The 20,960-nt window shown below is 42.5% G+C and overlaps 1 protein-coding gene across 1 annotated transcript in view; it reads right to left on the reverse strand.

Annotated features, from left to right (window-relative positions):
* Positions 1-20,960, reverse strand: part of LOC121930871 (collagen alpha-1(VII) chain-like) — a 178,021-nt gene that overhangs the window by 109,755 nt on the left and 47,306 nt on the right. Inside the window, exons 19-37 of the mRNA XM_042467818.1 lie at positions 20,538-20,661; positions 19,222-19,365; positions 18,187-18,377; positions 16,950-17,087; positions 16,100-16,117; positions 14,935-14,961; positions 13,550-13,624; positions 12,401-12,481; positions 12,278-12,304; positions 10,053-10,097; positions 8,892-8,960; positions 7,552-7,647; positions 6,040-6,066; positions 5,220-5,273; positions 2,581-2,652; positions 2,411-2,470; positions 2,102-2,137; positions 902-946; positions 342-377 (exon numbers count right to left, since the gene is read on the reverse strand). Of these exons, the coding sequence (XP_042323752.1) occupies positions 342-377; positions 902-946; positions 2,102-2,137; positions 2,411-2,470; positions 2,581-2,652; positions 5,220-5,273; positions 6,040-6,066; positions 7,552-7,647; positions 8,892-8,960; positions 10,053-10,097; positions 12,278-12,304; positions 12,401-12,481; positions 13,550-13,624; positions 14,935-14,961; positions 16,100-16,117; positions 16,950-17,087; positions 18,187-18,377; positions 19,222-19,365; positions 20,538-20,661 (1,365 nt within the window). The remainder of the gene's footprint in view (positions 1-341; positions 378-901; positions 947-2,101; positions 2,138-2,410; positions 2,471-2,580; positions 2,653-5,219; positions 5,274-6,039; positions 6,067-7,551; positions 7,648-8,891; positions 8,961-10,052; positions 10,098-12,277; positions 12,305-12,400; positions 12,482-13,549; positions 13,625-14,934; positions 14,962-16,099; positions 16,118-16,949; positions 17,088-18,186; positions 18,378-19,221; positions 19,366-20,537; positions 20,662-20,960) is intronic.

A 20,960-nucleotide genomic window follows, 5' to 3' on the forward strand; every position in this document is an offset into this window, starting at 1 on the left:
GTTCCTTCCTCCAGTTTTCATGCTTCCTTCCTCTAAATCTCATCCTGTCATCCTGTAATGCTTTTAAAATTAAGATCAGATGATAGTAGTAGACTATAATGCATTATTACTTATTTCTATCCGTTTCAGGAAGAGTTAGAGAGAGAGCCATATAGTGATTTGTGCGGGAGATTAGGACTCTGATCTCTCAGCCATGAGTTTTCTTGGAACTTTTCAGCCCAGCCTATTTCACAGGGTTGTTGTGAGCATTAACAAAGTAGGATGGGGCAAAGAGGATATTTCTAAACACTTTGTTTGCTGGGAGAGAGGAAGGATGAAAATCTAATAAAAAGACACGTCACCTTTTCTCCTTTGACACCATCTTGACCCTTTTTGCCCTAAATTTGAAAAACAAAAATAAAGCATAATTATTCATAGCAAATAATTCCAATTGAACAGACTTAGTTTGCAAATATCCGAGTTTCACATTTTACAGAAGACTGGATATCACAACTCACTTAACAAATATTGAAAATGAAAGCAGTGGCATTGGGCAGCAATAATGTCAGTGCATTGGTGAATCTGTTCTAGGTTATATTCCAGGCTGTAAATGAACTATTGGTTACTAAATTGGGGTGACTAGAGATTATCACTTTAGAGAGTTCTTATTAGTTCAGAGAAAAATCCCAGGAAGGATGCGCCATCCCCTTGACATTGACACCATCCAGTCACTGCTGAATTAAAGCAACGTTATGCACAACTTGGAAATTCATCAGCTGAAATATAGGGACAAGGCTCTGGAAGAACTGAATGTTTGCAAACGACACACGTGGAAGCTACAAGTCACTACTGCTTACATCTAAAATGTTTCTTTCTCTTTCCCTTTTTCAAGGTACACTCACACTTTTGCTCATTTGCCTACCCTCAAGCCGGTTGGTCCTTCAGGCCCTGGCATTCCTCGTTCACCCTAAAGAGAGAGAAAATGCACATTATCGCATGTGTGGCAATCTAACTGCTTCACACAAATTCAGATGGCTGAGTATTTTCAACAGAGGGAGGGTGAAAAGATGTGAATAGATATTAATTTGTGCAGGAAGGTGAGACATTTAACTCTCAGTGCGAATGTGCAAAAATCCACAGCAATTCACATAATACACTTACATGTAAACTAGCCCTCTCTCTCTCTCTTTCTCTCTCTCACACATACACATACACATTCACATACACACAGCCACATAAAATGGGCTCTTGGTATCCATTGGAGTTTGCCTCCAGGGCCCCCTGTGGATACCAAAATCTGTGGATACTCAAGTCCCATTAAATATAATGGCAGAGTAAAATGGTGTTCCTTGTGTAAAATCCCAAAATCAAGGTTTGCTTTTTTGAATCCATGGACAAAGAACCCATGGATATGGAGGGCCAACTGTACATATATGCCCCTACCTATCCTAATTGGTATAAACACTGGCAGAAGTTATTCACAGTAAAGAGCAGTAGTTCTCAACTGTTGATCATCCAGACATTTTACACTGCAGCTCCCAGAAGCTCCAGCCAACATGAGGATCAAGGATTCTGAGGGAACCGAAGTCCAAAACATCTGGAGGACAAAAAGCTAAGATCCACTGATATGTCTTGTCTTCATATCATGTCATGATTGACACTGGCCATATTGGCTGAGGGATTCTGAGAGTTTTAGACCTGAAAAGTTACTTTTCCAAACTCTGGGGTGGATAACTTATCCAATCATGTGGGTTCAACTTGTGTTCCAAGAACAACTGTGTCTTAAGTATGTAGTTAAGCCAAGAGTCCCCATTACAAAAGGTATGGAAGAAGTTCAGTCAACGTAGAGGTGGAGGGCAATGTCACCACATTTCCCCCCATTATGAGACACTTTAGGTCCAAGAGAATCCTTTATTCAACAGGAGGCAACCTGTAAGTCAATTGGCAGATCAGCTCCTGCTGATAAACATTGTTGGTAAAAAGGTCCAAGCGGGAACCAATGTGGCTTCTTAATCTGTGACAGTTGCTCACTCTGGATTACAAGGATGGGAAGAACTTTAAGTTTTATGATCCCAGCCACATCCACTCAGGTCTGAGATGCATAATTCATTTTGAAACTCACCTTCTGCCCTTGAGATCCAGGAGGTCCTGTCACCCCCTGCAAAGAAAAGAGATGAAAGCATTCAGCACGGTCATTTCAAAACAACAGCCTTGCACTATTCCAAGGACTGCTTTGGATTTGTGAATTTTGAAATGCTTAAGAGCTTCTAATTGAGAATCTAAGTAGCTTCCCCAAACTACAAATCCTAGGATTTGATAGCATGGAAGCATGGCAGTTAAAATGTGTCTGAACTGCTAGAATTACATAGTGTGCATACATTCCATCTATTTTCACATGATGAGCAAACCTCATTGCAAAGATGAAACCTACCTTGTTTCCTTCTGCTCCTTTTAAGCCAGGTAGACCTGGCACACCAACCCCTATTTCACCCTGAAACATAAGCAGAGAAACATTATACACAGTGCCAGGAATACATGGCAGTTAGAACACATTTGAAGGCACACAACAAGAAATCCTATTGGCCACTTAAGAAACAGTACCTTTTCCCCCTTTGATCCAGAAGCTCCTGGAGTGCCATCCAGTCCTATTGGCCCAGGTAAGCCAGCTTTCCCCTGTAAAAGAGGAAGAAAGTCTTTCTTTGGGAATGTTTCCTGGGGTCCTATATTGGCATGGCATGACAAGTGTGGAAATAAATGAGATGAGATATAATCTCTTCTCATATGGCACGAAACATCCACTAGAGCAGGGGATAGGTGGTTATCAGAGACTAAGGGGCTGTGTTAGCCTCCCAGGAGACCTTGTGTTATGTCTCATTCCCAAGACCCAGGTTAAGACTATGACAAAGAGAGTGAAGTAGAAGTGCAGGGGGTCATGCCTTCAGGTTCAGACTGTGACACAGACAGGGAAACAGGAGGACAAGGGGACATGCCAGTGATTGAAAGAGACAATGACATTCCCTAGCAGCTACATGAACTTGGCAGTAGCTACCGCAGCTGAACACAGATAAGAAAAGGAGAGTCTGCAACACTTAGAACATTTCATATCTCCCTGTATGAGCCAGTTTGGGCTCTGGGGTCCTGAGGAGAGGCCCTTCTCTCCGTCCCACCACCATCATAAGCACAGCTGGTGGGGACATGAGAGAGGGCCTTTTCTGCAGCTGCCCCTAGACTCTGGAATTCCCTTTCCAGGGAGGCCATAAGGGCCCCCTCTTTGCAGTACTTCCACTGGCGGGCTAAGACCTTCCTATTTAGGCAGACATTTAAAACAGAAGGTTTTTAAAGAACGAGCTTGGTGGTGGAAGTACTGCAAAGAGGGGGCCATTATAGCCTCCTTGGAAAGAGAATTCCAGAGTCTAGGGGCAGCTGCAGAAAAGGCCCTCTCTCATGTCCCCACCAGCCGTGCTTATTATGTATTTTAAACAATGTTATCTTTTTAACTATATTTTATTCTTTTATATGCACTTAATATTGTAATCATTGTAATCATTTAATTCTGTTTTAATGTAACACTCTTCTATGTTTTTAATTGTACTGTTTTTGATCTCGTAAGCCACTCTGACTCCCAGTTTTGGGAAAAGGGCAGGATCATCATCATCATCATCATCATCAAACACTGATTAATCAGCAACAGCTCAGGAGGTTGTTGCTGACAACCAACCATTCTGACAACCAGCAATTCTTGATTCCTGGTTCATGTTTCTGAAGAACCTTGTACCTTGCATCATAAGCTGACCACATTACTCAACACTTACTTGGATGGATGCCTTGGATTTATAGCTGTACCCTACTGACCTGGACTGCCTGGACTCTGAGAACTGTGTATGCCTGGCTGGGAAGCTCCTCTACATGACTGGGATGGCTTCTATCTCATCTCCAATGGACTTTGCTTGATACTTTGCCCCTGGCTGGACTCTAAGATGGGACATCTTGGAAAATAGCCAAATACATGGAAGATCAGGATGCCACAGGAGGCCACCATAGCAGTTAAAGTGGAATCACAGTGCTATGAATTGTGTAGTATAAAAGGCACCATATTTTAGGGATGGAAAGAATATTCAAAAATTTTTCCAAAAGAATGGTTGAAAAACATGTTTTCTGAGTGTTGAGGAACCCTGAAAAGAAGAATCCTGGCCCCGTGAAAATCTTCGCAGTGCAGAACTTTTTCTATGCAAATATATGCTGATTTGCTCAGAAATCAGTATTTTCTACAAAGGAAATAGCATTTTCTGCATGGAAAAGAATACTTCAACACAAAAACATGTGTTGGAATATTATTTCTCATGCAATAGATACTGTTTTCTCTACAGAAAATGCAGTAATTGGGGGGGTTATTCTGTGTAAAATTCACACATGGCTGATTTGCATAGATAATAGCATTTTTTTTGCAAAGGAAACAGCATTTTCTGTGCAGGGATTAAAATTTCTGCATTGAAATATTATTTTTCATACAGAACATGTTATTTTCTGTGCCACACAACCATATGCCAATTTTGCACAAAGTAAGTCCCAAATTGTGAATAGGCTTCAAAAATAGTGTTGGTTTTGAAGAATTTAATCACAGTAGGAGTAAAATTGCCAAAATTACCTTTGAGAAGAAACTTGGTGAAGAATTACATCCCAGTCAGATTCCTGCCCTCATTCCCCTTCCAGGGACGTAGCCAAGGGGGGGGGGATCTTGGGGTCCGGCCCCCTCCTTCTATTAGAAAAATGAATGGTGTGTGCTGCTGCACTGCCGCACTCAAGCCCCATTATAATGGTGGCACTTAGTCTGGACCCCCCCTTCCTAAAATCCTGGCTACGTCCCTGCCCCTTCCTACAATCTAAAAGTAACTAAGTATTTTAGGGGCCAAGTCTTGGTTTAGTGGCCTAAGTACTAACTGGCAGCCTTCCATACCCACATATTCTGCATCCAAGAATTCAACCATCCATGGCATGAAAACATTCCACAAACAAAAATTAAACAAAACCAAAAACCAAACCTTGATTTTGCCATTTTATATAGGGGACACCATTTTACTTCCCCATTGTGTATAATGAGACTTGAGCACCTATGGATTCTGGTATCCACTGAGGGTCCTGGAACCAAACCCAACCAAGGAACCATCGTATTATTTTTCCAGAATTGTTTCCCCTCATGATTTCTACATTTACTTCCCCTTGAAGACCAAGAGCACACTCACCGTCTCTCCAGGTTCTCCTTTCTCTCCCTTGAGCCCATTCTTTCCTCGAGGTCCCTGTGTAACACAAAGGGCTATTTCAGAACCTCATTTACGTCAAGGGACTTTTAATCTTTTCCTGGATTAGTATTGCTCATACACAAATTATTCATTTCAAAAAGAGGTCTTTTTTGGAAAAAAACATGCCCCAGTGAATCAAATCAAAGGGTCATCTACTCTCCTTGACTGCGGTTGCCTTCCATGTCAGTGAGGCGGCGACTCTGCTCCATGTTTTATTAAGGTTTTAAAATGAGTTTTCCAACATGATGAACCCTATCTTTCAAAATAGGTTCAGGACCTTCAGACCAAAACATGGAATGGATTTGTCATCTCTCTGAGATAGAAACAACCAACTGCAACAGGGGAACACTCTCCCTTGGAGTGTAGTGGCATCTCTTCCTTGGGAGGTTTCTAAACAGAGGCTGGATGGCCATCTGTTGGGGCTGTTTTGATTCTGTGTTCCTGCATGGCAGAAGCAGGTTGGACTGAATGGCCCTTGAGATCTCTTCCAATTCTAGGATTCTATCATTCTACAAATGAGAAGGTAGCCCACTAAAGATTTGAAATTCTGTGTACTTTAATTATGCTTTGCTTCTTCTTGCTATTTAGTTCTGCCACAAACTGTCTCTGGTGTACATCTCTACTTATTGCATAAAGGTTTTCTCAGTTTTACTACTGAAGCCAGGATTTCTGAACTAAGAGGCTTACCAGACTTGAAAGAGGTATAGGATGAGTAAGTGTGATATTATGGATGAAGGTGGGAGTAAAACAGCCGGGCACTTACTCTGATCCCAGGATCTCCTAGTTCACCCTAGAACAAAGGAAAAGAATAATATTACATAATGCTGAACATTTGAGGTCCTCCGCCACCGACAAGCCTATCTCCTGCTTATGAAATTCATAGAGTCACCATAAGTCAACGGGTGACTTGAAGATAAATACAAACACACACACACAGAGACAAACTATATTCCTTGAATCTCCTGTCCCTCAAGCCTGGGAACACACACCTTTCACAAACCTGAGTGATCACTTCCAAGGCATGAAATGCCAAGATGAGTAAAGTGGCCATGTTGGTGGTGTGCTGGGAATTGTAGTGCACAAAAAGTCTATCCTCTGAGCTCTGCCTAGGTGTACAGATGGCAATGAGTCCAGACTTAGCTGCATCTACACTGTAGAAATAATGCTGTCTGACACTACTTTAACTTCCATTACTCCATCCTACAGAATCCTAGGATCTGTAGTTTTATGAGGCACCAGCACTCTTTTGCAAGGAAGGCTAAACCTCTTGCAAAACAACAAATTCCAGAATTCCATAGGACGGAGCTAGAACATTTAAAGAGGTGTCAAACTGCATTACTTATACAGTACAAATGCAATAGTGATAGCGTTTTTAGCATTTACATTTCTATACAGCTTAATAGTGAACTCAGCACTTTCTAAGCAGTTTACAGTGTGTTAGCCAATTGCTCCCAACAAGCTTTGTACTCATTTTACTGACCTATGAAAGGATGGAAGGCTGACCCAACTTTGGAGCCCTGCAGGATCGAACTCACAACCTTGAAGCTGCAGTACCAGCATTTAAGTACTGCGCCACCAGGGCTCCATGATGAACCCAGATGAACCCTATGAGACACCATCTTATGTGGCAGCCTAAGAGTCTCCCGTCTCTCAGCCCAAGTTGGGAGCAGAAAGAAGTAAATGCTTTGGTTCAGGGTCATATGGGTGCTCCTGGAAAGGAACCAACTATAAAACCACTCAGTGATGGTTTCTGATATAAAAGCATTTTAGCCCAGCTCTTTGCTTGATCTTCACTTCTGACCAGGTCCACTGCCATTTCTCATGCTTGAGTGATGGGCCAGACAGATCACCAGAATAACCAATGACTGGATTAAGATCACTCAGAGGTAGGAAGAATGGGTTAATATGTCTTGTCTGAGCAAGTCTGCCAATATCCTGCATGGCAGGGGGTTGGACTGGATGGCCCTTGCGGTCTCTTCCAACTCTATGATTCTATGATTCTATCCATCAGGAGTGGCACCAGAGCTCTCTGACAGAGAAGGCTCAATGTCTCACAAAACTACAGATCTCAGAATTCCATAGCATTGAACTATGGCAGTTAAAGTTGTGTCAAACTGGATTATTTATGCAGCATGGATGTAACCAAAGCCAAAGTACAGAATAGTAACTTTTATGAACTGTGCCATCAAATCCTTTCTACAAAGCTACAGATATTTTCCATACTGAATTTCAGTGAACCCAGGCACCCAAACTGGACTTACAATGCCATACGTACCTTGACTGATAAACCAGGTGGTCCCTGTGGTCCAGGTAATCCAGGCAGCCCTGGGGGACCCGGTACTCCTGGTACTCCAGGCTGTCCCTTGTAGCCCTGAAATGATTCAGCCCAAATATTAGACTGGGAGGGGTCATAGTGTGGCTGTGAGCCCCTGGAGCCAACTTGTATTGCCCCTAAAGCTCTATGCCAGTCCTTGAATGCCCCACGTCAACTTTGAAAAAATGTTTGGCAACTTCCCCCCAAAAAAAACTTTTGGGCCCCCATCCCCAAAACACATAAAAACGCACAAAAATGCCCCACCGCACCCTGTAGAAGCCCTTCAGACTTCTGTTCTGTTGTTATATGCCTGCAAGTCATTTCTGAGATGAATGTATCATTGGAATTTCCTGGCAAGTTATTTTTTCAGAGGTGGTTTGCCTTTGCCATCCTCTGAGGTTGAAAGAGTATGACTTACCCAATGTCACCCAGTGGGTTCGCATGGTCAAGTGGGGATTCGAACCCTGCTCTCCAGAGTCTAGTCCAATGCTCAAACCACTACACCACTCCGGCTCTGAGAATTCTGTATTCCCATAAATACCTCCATTTTCCCATGCAGGCCCTCTCAAAATGGCATCAGGGAACGACATGATGTCACTGTCACCATTTTGAGAGGGACTGCAGAAGAAAATAGAGATACTTGGGCATCTTTGGTGGGTAAGTAGGTGGCCTATTGGGAAATTGACCTTCTATCCCCATGCCATTGCCCACTACTGTATTATTATTATTATTATTATTATTATTATTATTACATTTACTTGTAACCCACTCTTTTCCCCAGAACGGGGACTCAGAGTGGCTTCACAACATTAAAAAGCAGTACAATTAAAAACATTAGACTAACTCAACCTCCCTTGCTTTATGCTCCCTCTTGTAACCAGTCCATTCCTAGTTAGCAAGCTGGTCAGGATAGGCAGAGGGGAGTATTTATTTATTCATCTCAATTTTTAAAAATTCACAGCTCAACTTTCTCCTTCCCCAAAGATGTCATTAGTGTCAATTGTTCCAATTGTCATTGTTCCAAATGTTGAATTCTGAGTTGTGGGGGGGACTTGATTCTGATTCTGAAGTAAACCATGGGTGATATATTCATGTCAGTGGGGCAGTGGATCTGCTTCAGGATTTAGTTCAGACTCTAAATTCCCTACCCAATGTGTTGCACTCTTTCCCCAAAATAGGTTCAGCGCCTTGGATACCACCACCCGTCCAACCACACGCAAGCCACCACTGCTAAGCAACATATATTGAGGGAAAAACATATGATTCAAGATGGGGAGCAGCAATGATTTGCTTTCAGTTACCGGTGGGCCAGGTTGTCCATTTTGTCCTGGAATGACTTCCACGCCTCCTAACACATAGCCTGGTTCCCCCTGCAGAAAAGAAAACGCAGTCATTATCAGCTGCTGATCTGACAGATTGCCCTTCCACTTCTATGCCAAAATCCACACACACACCCCAAACCCAAAATTGCAAAATACTGTTCCACTTCAGCAGCCATGGTAAGAGAATAGCCCTCCGAGCCCTTCCAAAGGAGGACTAGTGTGCACATAAATCATTAACAAAATACCAGCCATTGTCTCCTACATTGAGTTTAAAGTTATTAGCTTAACTGTGCAAGTGAAGAATCTTCTCATATCTTCAAGTGATATGGACATCCACCTCACATAACCTCCAGAGAAGGAGTTCTGCAGCTGCCATGACAGCTCTGATTCCTCCTCTGAGCTCCACATTCTTCTCAATTAAGGCCTCCCAAGCCTGGATCTCACACCCTAGTCACTAAAACTCAATAATAAGTACTACTTATCCTCTGACTCCAAGGAGTGGATCCTTAACTCTTCTAGGGAGCAAGAAGGCTCTGAGGAGTATTCCCCAACCAGACTTGTAGTTCTCAGACCTCCACCTCAAAGAAGAAGTCAGTGATGCAAGAAAACATTGTAAACTTTTCCAAGGTTCTGACCCTGCTGTTCCACATCTGCACCAGGAGGATACTGACACACCTTTTGCCCTCTTGCCTGAGCCATTCTCCTCCTCTATGATAAGTTCTCCAATGGAGTAGGGTGATAGGAAGCAGGCCATTGGTCCATTGAGCCCAGTATTGAGGGCTCAAACTATCCTCAAAAAGAGCTTTTGCCAGCCCTGCTTCCTATTATCATTATGGGAGACTGAAGCTGAGACCCTTGGCATGGACAACATCCATCCATCCATCCATCCATCCATCCATTTATACCCTATCTTTTCCCCAGACTGGGACATGTGTACTACCTTTGAGCTATGGATCTTCCTCAGAGCTTGAAAAAGTGACTTTGGGGGCATTCTTGGGGATGTAACCTCCCAAAACAATGTTTTCATGTTCTGGCCCTCCCATAAGCTATGTATCCTTCCACAGGAGTCAAAGGATGTTAAAAACTCATCAGATTGTGTTCACATAGCTGCATAAGTATGTTAACAATAGCTGAACTCACTCTGTCTCCTTTTTGCCCTGGTGGGCCTGGATATCCAGGTGGCCCCTAAAAAGCCAAAAAAAGTATGAATATTTAGCCCACTATTGCAACAGGTGAGCAGAATACCAGGAACACATGTATGAAAGAAAAGAAAAGCCAGATCTAAGAACCAATTTATGTCAGGTTTGGAGGGGGACCGTTGGTCCCTTCCAGATGTTCTTGGACTGCAATTCCCATCATCTCTGAGCATTGGCTGTGGCTGTTGGAAATGGAGTCCAAGAACACATGGAGAGCCATTGGGTCCCTTCATTCCTCTATTACTGCTTGAAACAAGGTCACATTGGCATTGCAGAACCCTGCTTTAGCTGCTATGTCTCAATGCTATGCAATTCTGGGATTTGTGAGATTTAGCCTTCTATGTCAAAGTGCTCTGGTGCCACATGAAACCACAAGAATCTATGAATCTCAGAATTCCATAGGAGCCATGACAGTTAAAGCGGTGTTAAACTGCATTAATTCTGAAGTGTGCAGCTGCCAAAGACTGTCATTAGTATTCCTAAATGCTCATAAACAGCTAGGCAGCCATATTTTGGCCTTGCCAGTTTCCTTGGTACACAAGTTAAGGGGACACAATAAAAATTTGGAATAGGGAGGAGGACAGCATGGACCGACAAGACTGTTGGAGTTAACTTTTAGCTGTTTTTTTTTTGTCATCGTTCTAGAACCAGTTCCAGGGGTAGATGGTATATTACCACAGTAAATTCTTTGGTATCATGGATGCTTGTATATTTTGCATTTCTTTGCAAAAACACATGTCATTTTCATGCCACTGTACCACTGTTACCAAGCAGTGTCACAGACGTTACTGGAAAAAGCACAATATAAAACAGACTAGCTCAGCCAATCGGAGGCTTCACTGACACAAGCACAAAATAGTATGTTTGTGTCCATCAGTAATGGAGAATTTAAAACGAACTATCACATCCCTAGCTTCTCAGACCGGAGGGCTAAAAACTTGCATCATAATTATCACCACCATCTCCATAACTGCAGTAACAGTAGTGACTCTTAATAATTTTGTGAAACCAGGGGTGCCTTCTCATCATCGTCGTCATCAAGAACAACCACACGCACATGAACAAATTAATAATAGTAGTTGTAGTAACAGAAAAGTGATACAATACAGCCCCTGCATCCACAGAGAACACATTCACAGATTTATAGTGGTGAGCAAAAATCACAAATAATGGTGAATGCTATATTTCCAGTGGAAGTTGACCGTAAAGTTGCACTGGAGGAGCTCCAGATGCCTAGAGAGACCTTGTTTTTCCAGTACGTAAAATTGCAGTTACTGGATGAGTGGATATGGAAGTTGCACTGAATTTTCAGGATGTTGAATTTTGCCCCCAGTTCTGACCTTGCACTATAGTCAGTGCAACATTGTGGAGAACATTGTACCAAATACAAATGCCAACAACAAAATTGTGGAGCCACAGAATCAAAGCTGGGTTTTTGTTTTTCGGGAAACAGTGAGGAGTCAAGCTCCGCAGGCACTGAGATGGTCAACTGTTTATTCAGGGTTTTTTAAAAGCCTAATGCAGTTCAGCATCAGTGGAAAAGTCCTTATTGAGGGGGCTGGAAAAGAAATCAATGGAGTTGTAAACACTCAGAAATACAGGACCAGAGAGTATTTCTATGGTCCTGTATTTTGGAGAGTGTTTACAACTCCACTGATTTCTTCTGAAGGACCCTGAAGAAGGACCTTTTCACGGAGGCCAAAACCTGTTGGGCTTTAACAAAAATACTGAATAAACAGTTGACCATCTCAGTGCATGCGGAGCTTGACTCCTCACTGTATCCTGCTTTTCAATGTGCTTTTCAGTACTCTCTTCACTACTTGCAAGACTATAAGAGGAGATCTGTTATGGTCTACCAAAGGAACAGAGCGAGCAGCCCATTTTAAAAACAATGTGAAGTCGAAGGCTTTCATGGCCGGCATCCATAGTTTTTTGTGGGTTTTTCAGGCTATGTGGCCATGTTCTAGAAAAGTTTATTCCTGACATTTCACCTACATCTGTGGCTGGCATCTTCTCTTATACAGATGCGGGTGAAACATCATGAATAAACTCTACCAGAACATGACCATATAGCCCAAAAACCCCACCAAAAACATTTTTTTTAAAACTGTTAAGGGTAGGAGAAAGGGGATTTGGGGAGGGAGGGTAGATGACATGCCACCAACTTACATGGTCCCCTTGAATGCCAGGGAGGCCCTGTCAACAAGAAGAGGGAAAGAAAAGAAGATGTTATCATAGCTGTCCATGATAAGGTAAACTTTTAAAACATGCTTTCAGTCTCTGGATAACTACCATGAGTCCAGGAGAGCCAGGAGAGCCTGTTCGCCCAGGCCTGCCAGGTAATCCGGGAATGCCATCTTTCCCCGGAAGTCCCTAAACAACAAGGAAAACAGAAAAGGTCAGGTTCTAGGAAACCTTATGGGAGCAGATGCAAAAACTGAAACTTCAGTTGTGGTCCTCCATCCCACATTGTGAAAGGCACAGGCCTAAATCTTATTGCTAGTTCCAACAAGAGTAGACTCACTGAATCAATCCACCATTCAATAGATCTGCTCTAGTTTGCACTAACCAATAAGACTGGGGAGTCACTCATATATCAAGGTATAATAATAATAATAATAATAATAATAATAATAATAATAATAAATTTTATTTCTATACCACTATTCCTCAATGATCACAGCAATGTACAAGATATATAAAAACAATATAAAATGACAAAAAACCCTCCAACCCACCACATATACAATATAAAAACAGTTAAAATATCATAAAAACCCCAATACACATAGCTGACAAGAGAAAATGCATATGTACATCGCTAGAAGGGGAGAAGGATCACAAAAGAGCTCATGGGGGAAAAGCCTGGCGAAAAAGGAAGGTCTTCAGAGTCCTTTTAAAAGCATCGAGGGAGGTGGCTGTACGGAGCTCGTCGGGCGAGGTGTTCCAGAGTTGAGGGGCTGAAATGGAGAATGCCCTCCGAGTTACACAATAGCGTGTGTCTGGAATTCTTAGAAGATGTTTCCTGCCCGACCTGAGAGTGCGGGGCGGATTGTATGGGGAGAGGCGGTCCTCCAAGTACCCTGGGCCCAAGCCATTTAGGGCTTTATAGATATGTTTAAAGTGGCTCCTTAGTATCCGATGCAGTTTGAGCCCAGGACTCCCCCATGGATACCAAAATCCATGAATGCTCAGGTCCTATTAAATATAATGGTGCAGTAAAATTGTATCCCTTTTAGAAAAATTGCAAAATCAAAGTTTGCTTTTTGGAATTTATTTTTGGTGAAATATTTTCAAGCCATGGATGGTGGAATCCATGGATGCAGAATCTGTGAATAAGGAGGGCTGACTGTATTTCCTTGCTTGCTTGTTAATATAACCATCCTATAATAAGAGAAGGTCTTTTTGCAGCTCACCAAACAGATGCAGGAGGCTACTTACCCGCTCTCCTTTCTCTCCTTTGGTGGCAAAACTAAATGGGTCATAGCCCCCACCCATGTGCAGACCAGCCAAACTCTGGAATGAAAGTTCAAAAGACAAAGAGAAATGAAGTACAAAAAACAAAAGTATTAAAGTTGCCCATGGAGGATTTGTGGGGGATCCTTACTAAAGATGACCGTGCCCCATTCTCCCCAATGATGGCACTTGTACATGGCTGTGCTAGTGTGGGTGTGCATGCAATGTGACGCCATGGAGAAGAAGGTTTGAGGTTCTACATTTTTTCTTATCCTCCAGATCAGAACCCCTGTGGATACAAAGGGCCAGCTGTATAGTATAAAGATGGAAACCTTCACATACTATTTTCTCAAATGCAAGAAGAAAACATTTCAAAAGTTTCTCCTTCCGGGTGGATTACAATACAAAAATTTGCACACTTATGGACAATTTTCATTTTTCATTCCATGTAGTAAAAAAATGTGTGTGTGTGTGTGTTTTAAAAAAACTTATTTTGTGTGTGTGTGGGAGTTTGTGTTCAACATTTTGATACAATCCCCCCCCCCAAAAAAAATACTGTTTTGGGAGAGCAAAATGGCAAGGTTTGAAGTGTGCAAATGAATTTTTCACAAAATGAGTTCCGAAATGCAAAAAATCTCATGGTGGTTGAGATGCCCTTTCTCTTTGAAGTGAAATCATTTGTGAGTATTCTTTTTACACCTCTATTGCACAAATACATTTATTGGGGCAACTAAAGAGGCACAATATGTGAGATTCTAGAACTCTTCATCATATAGGATGTAACCAAAAACAAGTTACAATGAGGAAAAGATGGAGAGAGCCTTGATCTTACAGTTGTGTAATCTTAATGTCCTTTTACAATGTAATGAGCAGAAAGTGTATGCAAACTTTCGAATGGGACTTCACCTGAAGAAGCCCAGGACAATCAAGTGAGAAAAGCAATGACATTTGTTTTGAAAATGCAAGAACTCCACTGTAACTTCAGAACTCCTTCCCACTCAAGTTGCTATTGAAACTTTGCTGCCACTCCCAAATCAAACTATCCCATAATGCTTACCTAAATTCTCATTGTTAAAAGTGATTTGAGCTAGACTTCTCCTACCCATCCCTCTCTAGTTGTGCTGAATTATAGTATCCATCACCCCCAAATACTGTACTCCTTGACCATTCAGGCTGGGAATGATAGCAATTTTTCATGTAAAGAGATTTGTGCCAGAGGGTCAACTGAGTCTTCTTCTAGGGATGAATTCTGATCAGAGCAGGACCAAAGGGATGTTAAGAACAGAATCTAATACCCATCACACCCACTATTTCTCTTCCTTGGACCTTTGAAAAATGCCATCCTCTTTGTCAACTTCCAGTTGACTTACCGCATCTCCAGGTGGGCCTCGGTCTCCCTAAACAAAGAAAAAGAGGGAGGTCATTAGAGCAGAGAGCATTTTTAAATGGAGGTCATTAATTCAATAGTGGAGGCAGCCAGCAGCAGTTCATGGCTTTCATGTTAGTGGAGTAGTGAAGACATTCTGCATGTTAGTCTAACTTTTAAAGGTTATAAATCTATCTTGGGGATAGTATTCAGCACCTGGAATAGGTTCTTCAGAGTTTGGACTAAAAATCAGACCAGATGCACTGCCTCTCTGACCTGGAAGCCACCAGCTGCTATTGACATTAGCATCTCAGATCAGATGTCCTTAGAGGTATATGCATGCATAGCACAGATGGATGGTCCAAGAACTACTCAGTCTAAGAATGGTTGGTCTGAGACTTGTGTTCAACAATATTACAGTTCTGCAGGTGGGATCCAATTGGACCCTCACATGCCACTGGCCTCCAAGGCAAACTTGCACAGTAAAAAGCTGTTTCCTAGGCAGAATATATTGTTTTCTGTACAAAATAACCATGTGCGAATTTTCTGCAGAATATGTCTTGAACTGCGAAGATTATCATCTGTTCAGGCTTCTTCTCCTCAGGCTTTTTCAATACTCAGTAAATAAATAAATGTTATTATTATTATTATTTGCCATCTTTGGATACAGTGGGCCCTTGTTATCTGATGGTGTTTAGTTCCAGGACCCTCAGTGGATACCAAAATCCATGGATGTTCAAGTCCCATTATATGGCCATCTGTCGGGGATGCTTTGATTGAGAGATCCTGCATGGCAGGAGGTGGGACTGGATGGCCCTTGTGGTCTCTTCCAACTCTATGATTCTACGATTTTATGGTATGCAATGGCATAGGAAAATGGTGTCCTTACATAAAATGTCAAAATCAAGATTTGCTATTTTGAATGTATATATTTTTGGAATATTTTCAAGCCGTGGATGCTTGAGTACGTGGATATGGAGAGCCAACTGTATTCTTTCCATTCTTACATTATAATCACTTTAGTTGTTTCTAATCCAGAGGGCTATTTCATCATCTGAATTTCTTGGATCTGTTTATATATGAACAGTATATAACAATATATGAGGTTGCCAGTGTTTGTGAGCCCTGAACAACAACAACCCTTCTGTTGAGCAAGCTAGAAGTCTTACCTTCTCTCCTTTCTGGGCCTGTAAACAAAGAACAGGACAAAATAACAATATACCTCTGAGAATATCAAATGTCTTATCTCACACTAGAGGTGGAGGAAGCATGTGTTCTTCAGGTTGTATGTGGCCTTCCAAAGCTGTTTTTTTTTTTTTTTTTTTTTTGTGGTCCCCAGATTCCTGTCCCCCAAATTGGGCCAACACCAAGTATAGCCCTCCAGATGTCACTGGAGTATAACTCCCATCAGCCCTACTCAGGGGTGAAGAGGTAGGGGAGGTAAAATCTGACACCATCTTGAGGACCCACACTTGGTTGATGCTTGACCTAAGCAATGTGTTTGAATGCCTTCTCTTATTGAGGCTGCTGCCCATGTTATAACAACCCTGACCCATCAGCCACAAAGGGTGCCATCCTGTGTCTGAGACAGGTCTGCTGATGGGGTTCAGGGTTCGTCAGAAGCTCCTCTATAGAGCTTGCAGTGTGGGATCAAGTCCCATGAGTTTGCTTCTCTCTGTCTCTCTTTGTAAAGGCATCTTTATTAACTTTATTAACTTATGCTATAAAATCATACAATTGTTTTTTTGTTGTTGTTGTGTGCCTTCAAGTCGTTTCCAACTTACGACAACTCTAAGGTCAGCCTATCACAGGGTTTTCTGGCCAACTTTCTTCAGAGGGGATTTGCCATTGCCATCCTCTGAGGCTGAGAGAGTGTGACTTGCCCAGGGTCACCCAGTTGAAATTTTAAAACAATTCCAAATTGTTTCTTTCTTTCTTTCTTTCTTTCTTTCTTGCCTTTAGGCTCATATAAGAAGGTACCATACTTCATATAACTTGGTTCATCAGTGTCTGGCTTACCTTGGGGCATTTGAGGTCACAGGGTCCTTCTGGGGGATGGACCACTAGTGGAACAGAAGATGGGCTGGAGCTGGGCAATTCTCCTTTCTTCTTAAGCAGCAGCTCTGACTTGTCCATCTCTCCTTCCTTGTCAACAAGCTGGTAACAAAAAGGTTTGGGTTAAGTTATTTGGCTTCATAGCAGGTGGTGGCTTCCATATCAACAGAGTGGTGACACGACTCTAGATTCTAGTCTAAACTTTAAAGGAGCTACCAAAAGGGCTAAAGGATGTACCCAAAGTTCAGTTCTTTGGAAGTACCTAAACTAAAAGTTTAAACTAAAACCCAGAGCAGATTCGCAGCCCCACAAAAATGGGTGCTGCAAGCAACCACCAATTCAACCCAAGAGACCAGCATTGTGTTGGCTGGGGAAGTCTGAGCGTTGTAGTCCAAACAAAAGTAACTTCCGCAAGCTCTGTGGTGGCCTCCCGGCTATTTTTGCCTGTTGGAGGACACATACCTGGGCGTCCCCAGGCAAGTCACATTCTCTCATCCTGGGCTGCTCCCACACTGCAGAATTAATACAGTGTGGTCCTGCTTCAACTGTCATGGATCCATACAATAGAATCATGTGATCTGCAGTTTGTTGTGGCACCAGAACCCTCTGATAGTGAAGGCTATATATCTCACAAAACTAGACTCCAAAATTCCATAGCATTGAGCCATGGCAGTTAAATCAGTGTCAAATTGCATTAATTCAGTGTAGATGCAGCCTTGGAGAAAAGCAATGGAAAACTAAGAGGGTGTGTAATATAATGCAGTTGCCCCTCAGTTCTTGCAGACTTGAGATCCACAGTCTTGAATATTGATGGAGGGTGATGTCTGTTAATTTCAATAGGGTACTCCTGCATGCTCATGAGTACAGGCCCCATTCAAGCCTATGGGGCTTGAATATCAGTGAGTCTCCATTTTCATGGCGGGGGGTGGGTGGGGTCCAGAATGGATCCCCATGAAAATGGAGGGCCGACTGTAATTTGAATGATGGACTAGGACTATGGGGGATCAAGGTTCAAATCCCCCCTCAGTCATGAGAACCTACTGGGAGATCTCAGACAAGTCACATTCTCTCAGCCTTAGAAAAAGGCAATTGCAAACCTCTCTGAATAAAGGTCTGCCTCAGGGTCACCTTAAGTCAGAAATGACTTGAGAGCAGACATTACCTGCCTATGACCTGTTGAATGAACAGAAAAAACCCTCACCTTGTTATGTTGTGTCACAACATTCTCTTGTTGGGAACCAATGCAAATGGTTTCTATAAGTTCCCTTATGATCTGTGGGAGATCATCAAAAGTGCTGACGTAGAAGAGATTCTCCAAATTCCGATGCAGCAAGATCTTCTTCAGTTCCTGGGGGTCAGCCCCTGAAACCCCCACCGTGATCAGACGGATTCCTGGGAGAAATAGTGTACATCAGAATCCACATTACCCTCAGTTCTTCCTGAGATGCAGCCATGGCCACAGGCCCCATGAACCGTTTCCACCCAGCTGGTTATGATAGGAACTCTAAACAAGTCACACACTCTCAGGCTCAGAGGAAGGCAATGGCAAACCCCTTCTGAACCAATCTTGCCAAGAAAACCCTATGATGGCTTTAGGGTCGCCATAAGTCGGAAACGACTTGAAACTGGAGAATCAGAGCCAAGCCCTGAGTTCTGATGACTTGTCAGTGTATTCATGGATATACATTACCTAGACTAGAATTTGACAGGACAGAATATGGCAGTTGTTTAAGTATCTGAAGGTGTGTCACACTGAGGATGGAACAAGCTTAGAACATGGAACAATGGAGGCAAGCTACAGGAAAAGAGATGCCACCTCAACATTAGGAGGAACTTCCTGACACTGAGAGTTGATTGACAGTGGAACAAACTCCCTCGGAGTGTAGTGGAGTCTCCTTCCTTGGAGGTTTTTAAACAGAGGCTGAGTGGCCATCTGTTGGGGATGCTTTGATTGAGAGTTCCTGCATGGCAAAAGGGGGTTGGGCTGGATGGCCCTTGTGGTCTCTTCCAACTCTATGATCCTGATTCTATGATTCTATGAAATCCTCTGGAGAGTCCCTGCAGTATACCAACTCTCAGCCAAGCAATGTAAATGAATATAAGAATCAAAGTGAACAAGACTCAGGGAGGACAATTCACAATCCCATTAAACCTATCCTTTAACAAATGCTTATTTTCTCCACCTGGGGAAAACCATAACCCAAGATGTGCAGAACTCAGAAGGCTCTAGCTTTACCTATAGCATGGGCCACTTGGGCTGGAGGCAACACATCGTCCTGAGATCGACCATCCGTCAGCAGAACCAATGTGTGGGGCACTGAAGGCCTCATCCCTTTGGAAGCTTGAAAGACCTCCTTCAGCATGTAGCCAATGCCTCTCCCTGGACAGAAAGACCGAGAAACACGACAGAAGGCAGGCAGCGTGAAAGAAAAATAAGCCTATAAATTTGGAAGAGCGTTTGAAAAGAGACTTTGTTGAACTAGTACTCAGGGTGTCACTATGGGGTGCGGGGTGTTTGAGCTGCAGCAGGTGACACTCCAAGGGAGTGACCACTACACCCCAAACATCTACCATTTGTTTGTTTGTTCAATTGATTGTTATCCAATGTTTATTTTAATTTGTTGTCTGCTATATTTTATTGTTTGAATGTCAAGGTGTATTAATATGTTTAATTTTTTTTTGTAGAATGTACACCACAGGCAGGTTTATTTTATTTTATCTTTTTTAATCAATTGTATGTACAGCACTGTGCGAATTTACAGCACTTTATAAATAAAGCTTAATAATAATAATAATAATAATAACAATCCCACTTTCCTCCCACAATGGGATTCTGCCTTTTGGCAGAAACAGGCTGTGGCTTTCTCCTGCATCCCTTTAAAACCCCAAAGAGATGGTGTGAGCGGAGTGAGACTCAGTGGAAGAATGAAGGAGAGGTCCAAGGTGTTGTGGGTTTTTTAAATTAAATTTTACTTTTTGAATAAAAAAAAATTAAAAATGTATTGTTTTAAAGTTCTCTTTAAAAACATTCACACCTTACCAAATTTTCATTTTAACTACGTGAAACTATGCATATGCAAATGAATTTAGGCAGTGTGTATGATATAGTACTTTAAATGTATAGTTTTAATTTTGCTAGTTGTTTACGAGTAACATTAGTACAAATATGGAAAGAGGTCCATGAGAAAGTGACACCATGAGTTTCCACATCTACACTGTAGAAACAATATACAATAACCCCTCCTGACGCATGGATCTCAGATCTGTGCCCTTGAATATAGGCAGAGGAGTGACCTCCGCTATTTGCAAAGGCGCATGTGCCCTTGCCATACACACAGAGTTGCACTCCATTCAAGTCTATGGGGCTTGAATAAGCGTGAGCCTCCAACAGAGGGCCAATTGTAGTTTGACACCACTTTTAAGTGCTGTAGCTGCATCCTAAGGATTCCTAGGATTTGTATTTTTACAAGGTCTTTCGCCTTCTCTGCCAATGAGTGCTGGTGCCTCACCAAACTACAAATCCCACCAAACAACAAATTCAAGGACTCTCACCGGTTTTTGTGTCTCCCCCAGCATAGCGGAGTCTCTTGATAGCTTTCAGAACACTGTTCCGGTCTTGATATCGGTTAAAGTGGAATTCTGTTCTGGGTTCTTCGCTGTACTGAGCGACGGCAATCTGACAAGTAGAAAAGATGGTCAGAAAATCTGGACTGGAGCAGAAACGGATTAATATCATAAACTCACTGGAAGAATGTCAGGACCTAAAGGTAACTAAGGGGCTGTACAGACAGCCCAGTAAGGGTTGGCTCTATGCCGCCCCTGGAAACGCTGGATTGGGGCCACAGTAAACTGCATGCACAGCCCTGTGGCCCCAATTCAGCGATTTTCCAGACCAAAGAGAAGCGGCAAAATTGGCCCGGATAAAGGGTGCCCTTGCGGTTTCATGCCGCCCAGCACCCCAACTCTACACAGGAG

Source organism: Sceloporus undulatus, chromosome 5, assembly GCF_019175285.1.
Source record: "Sceloporus undulatus isolate JIND9_A2432 ecotype Alabama chromosome 5, SceUnd_v1.1, whole genome shotgun sequence".
Taxonomy (NCBI): Eukaryota; Metazoa; Chordata; class Lepidosauria; order Squamata; family Phrynosomatidae; genus Sceloporus; species Sceloporus undulatus.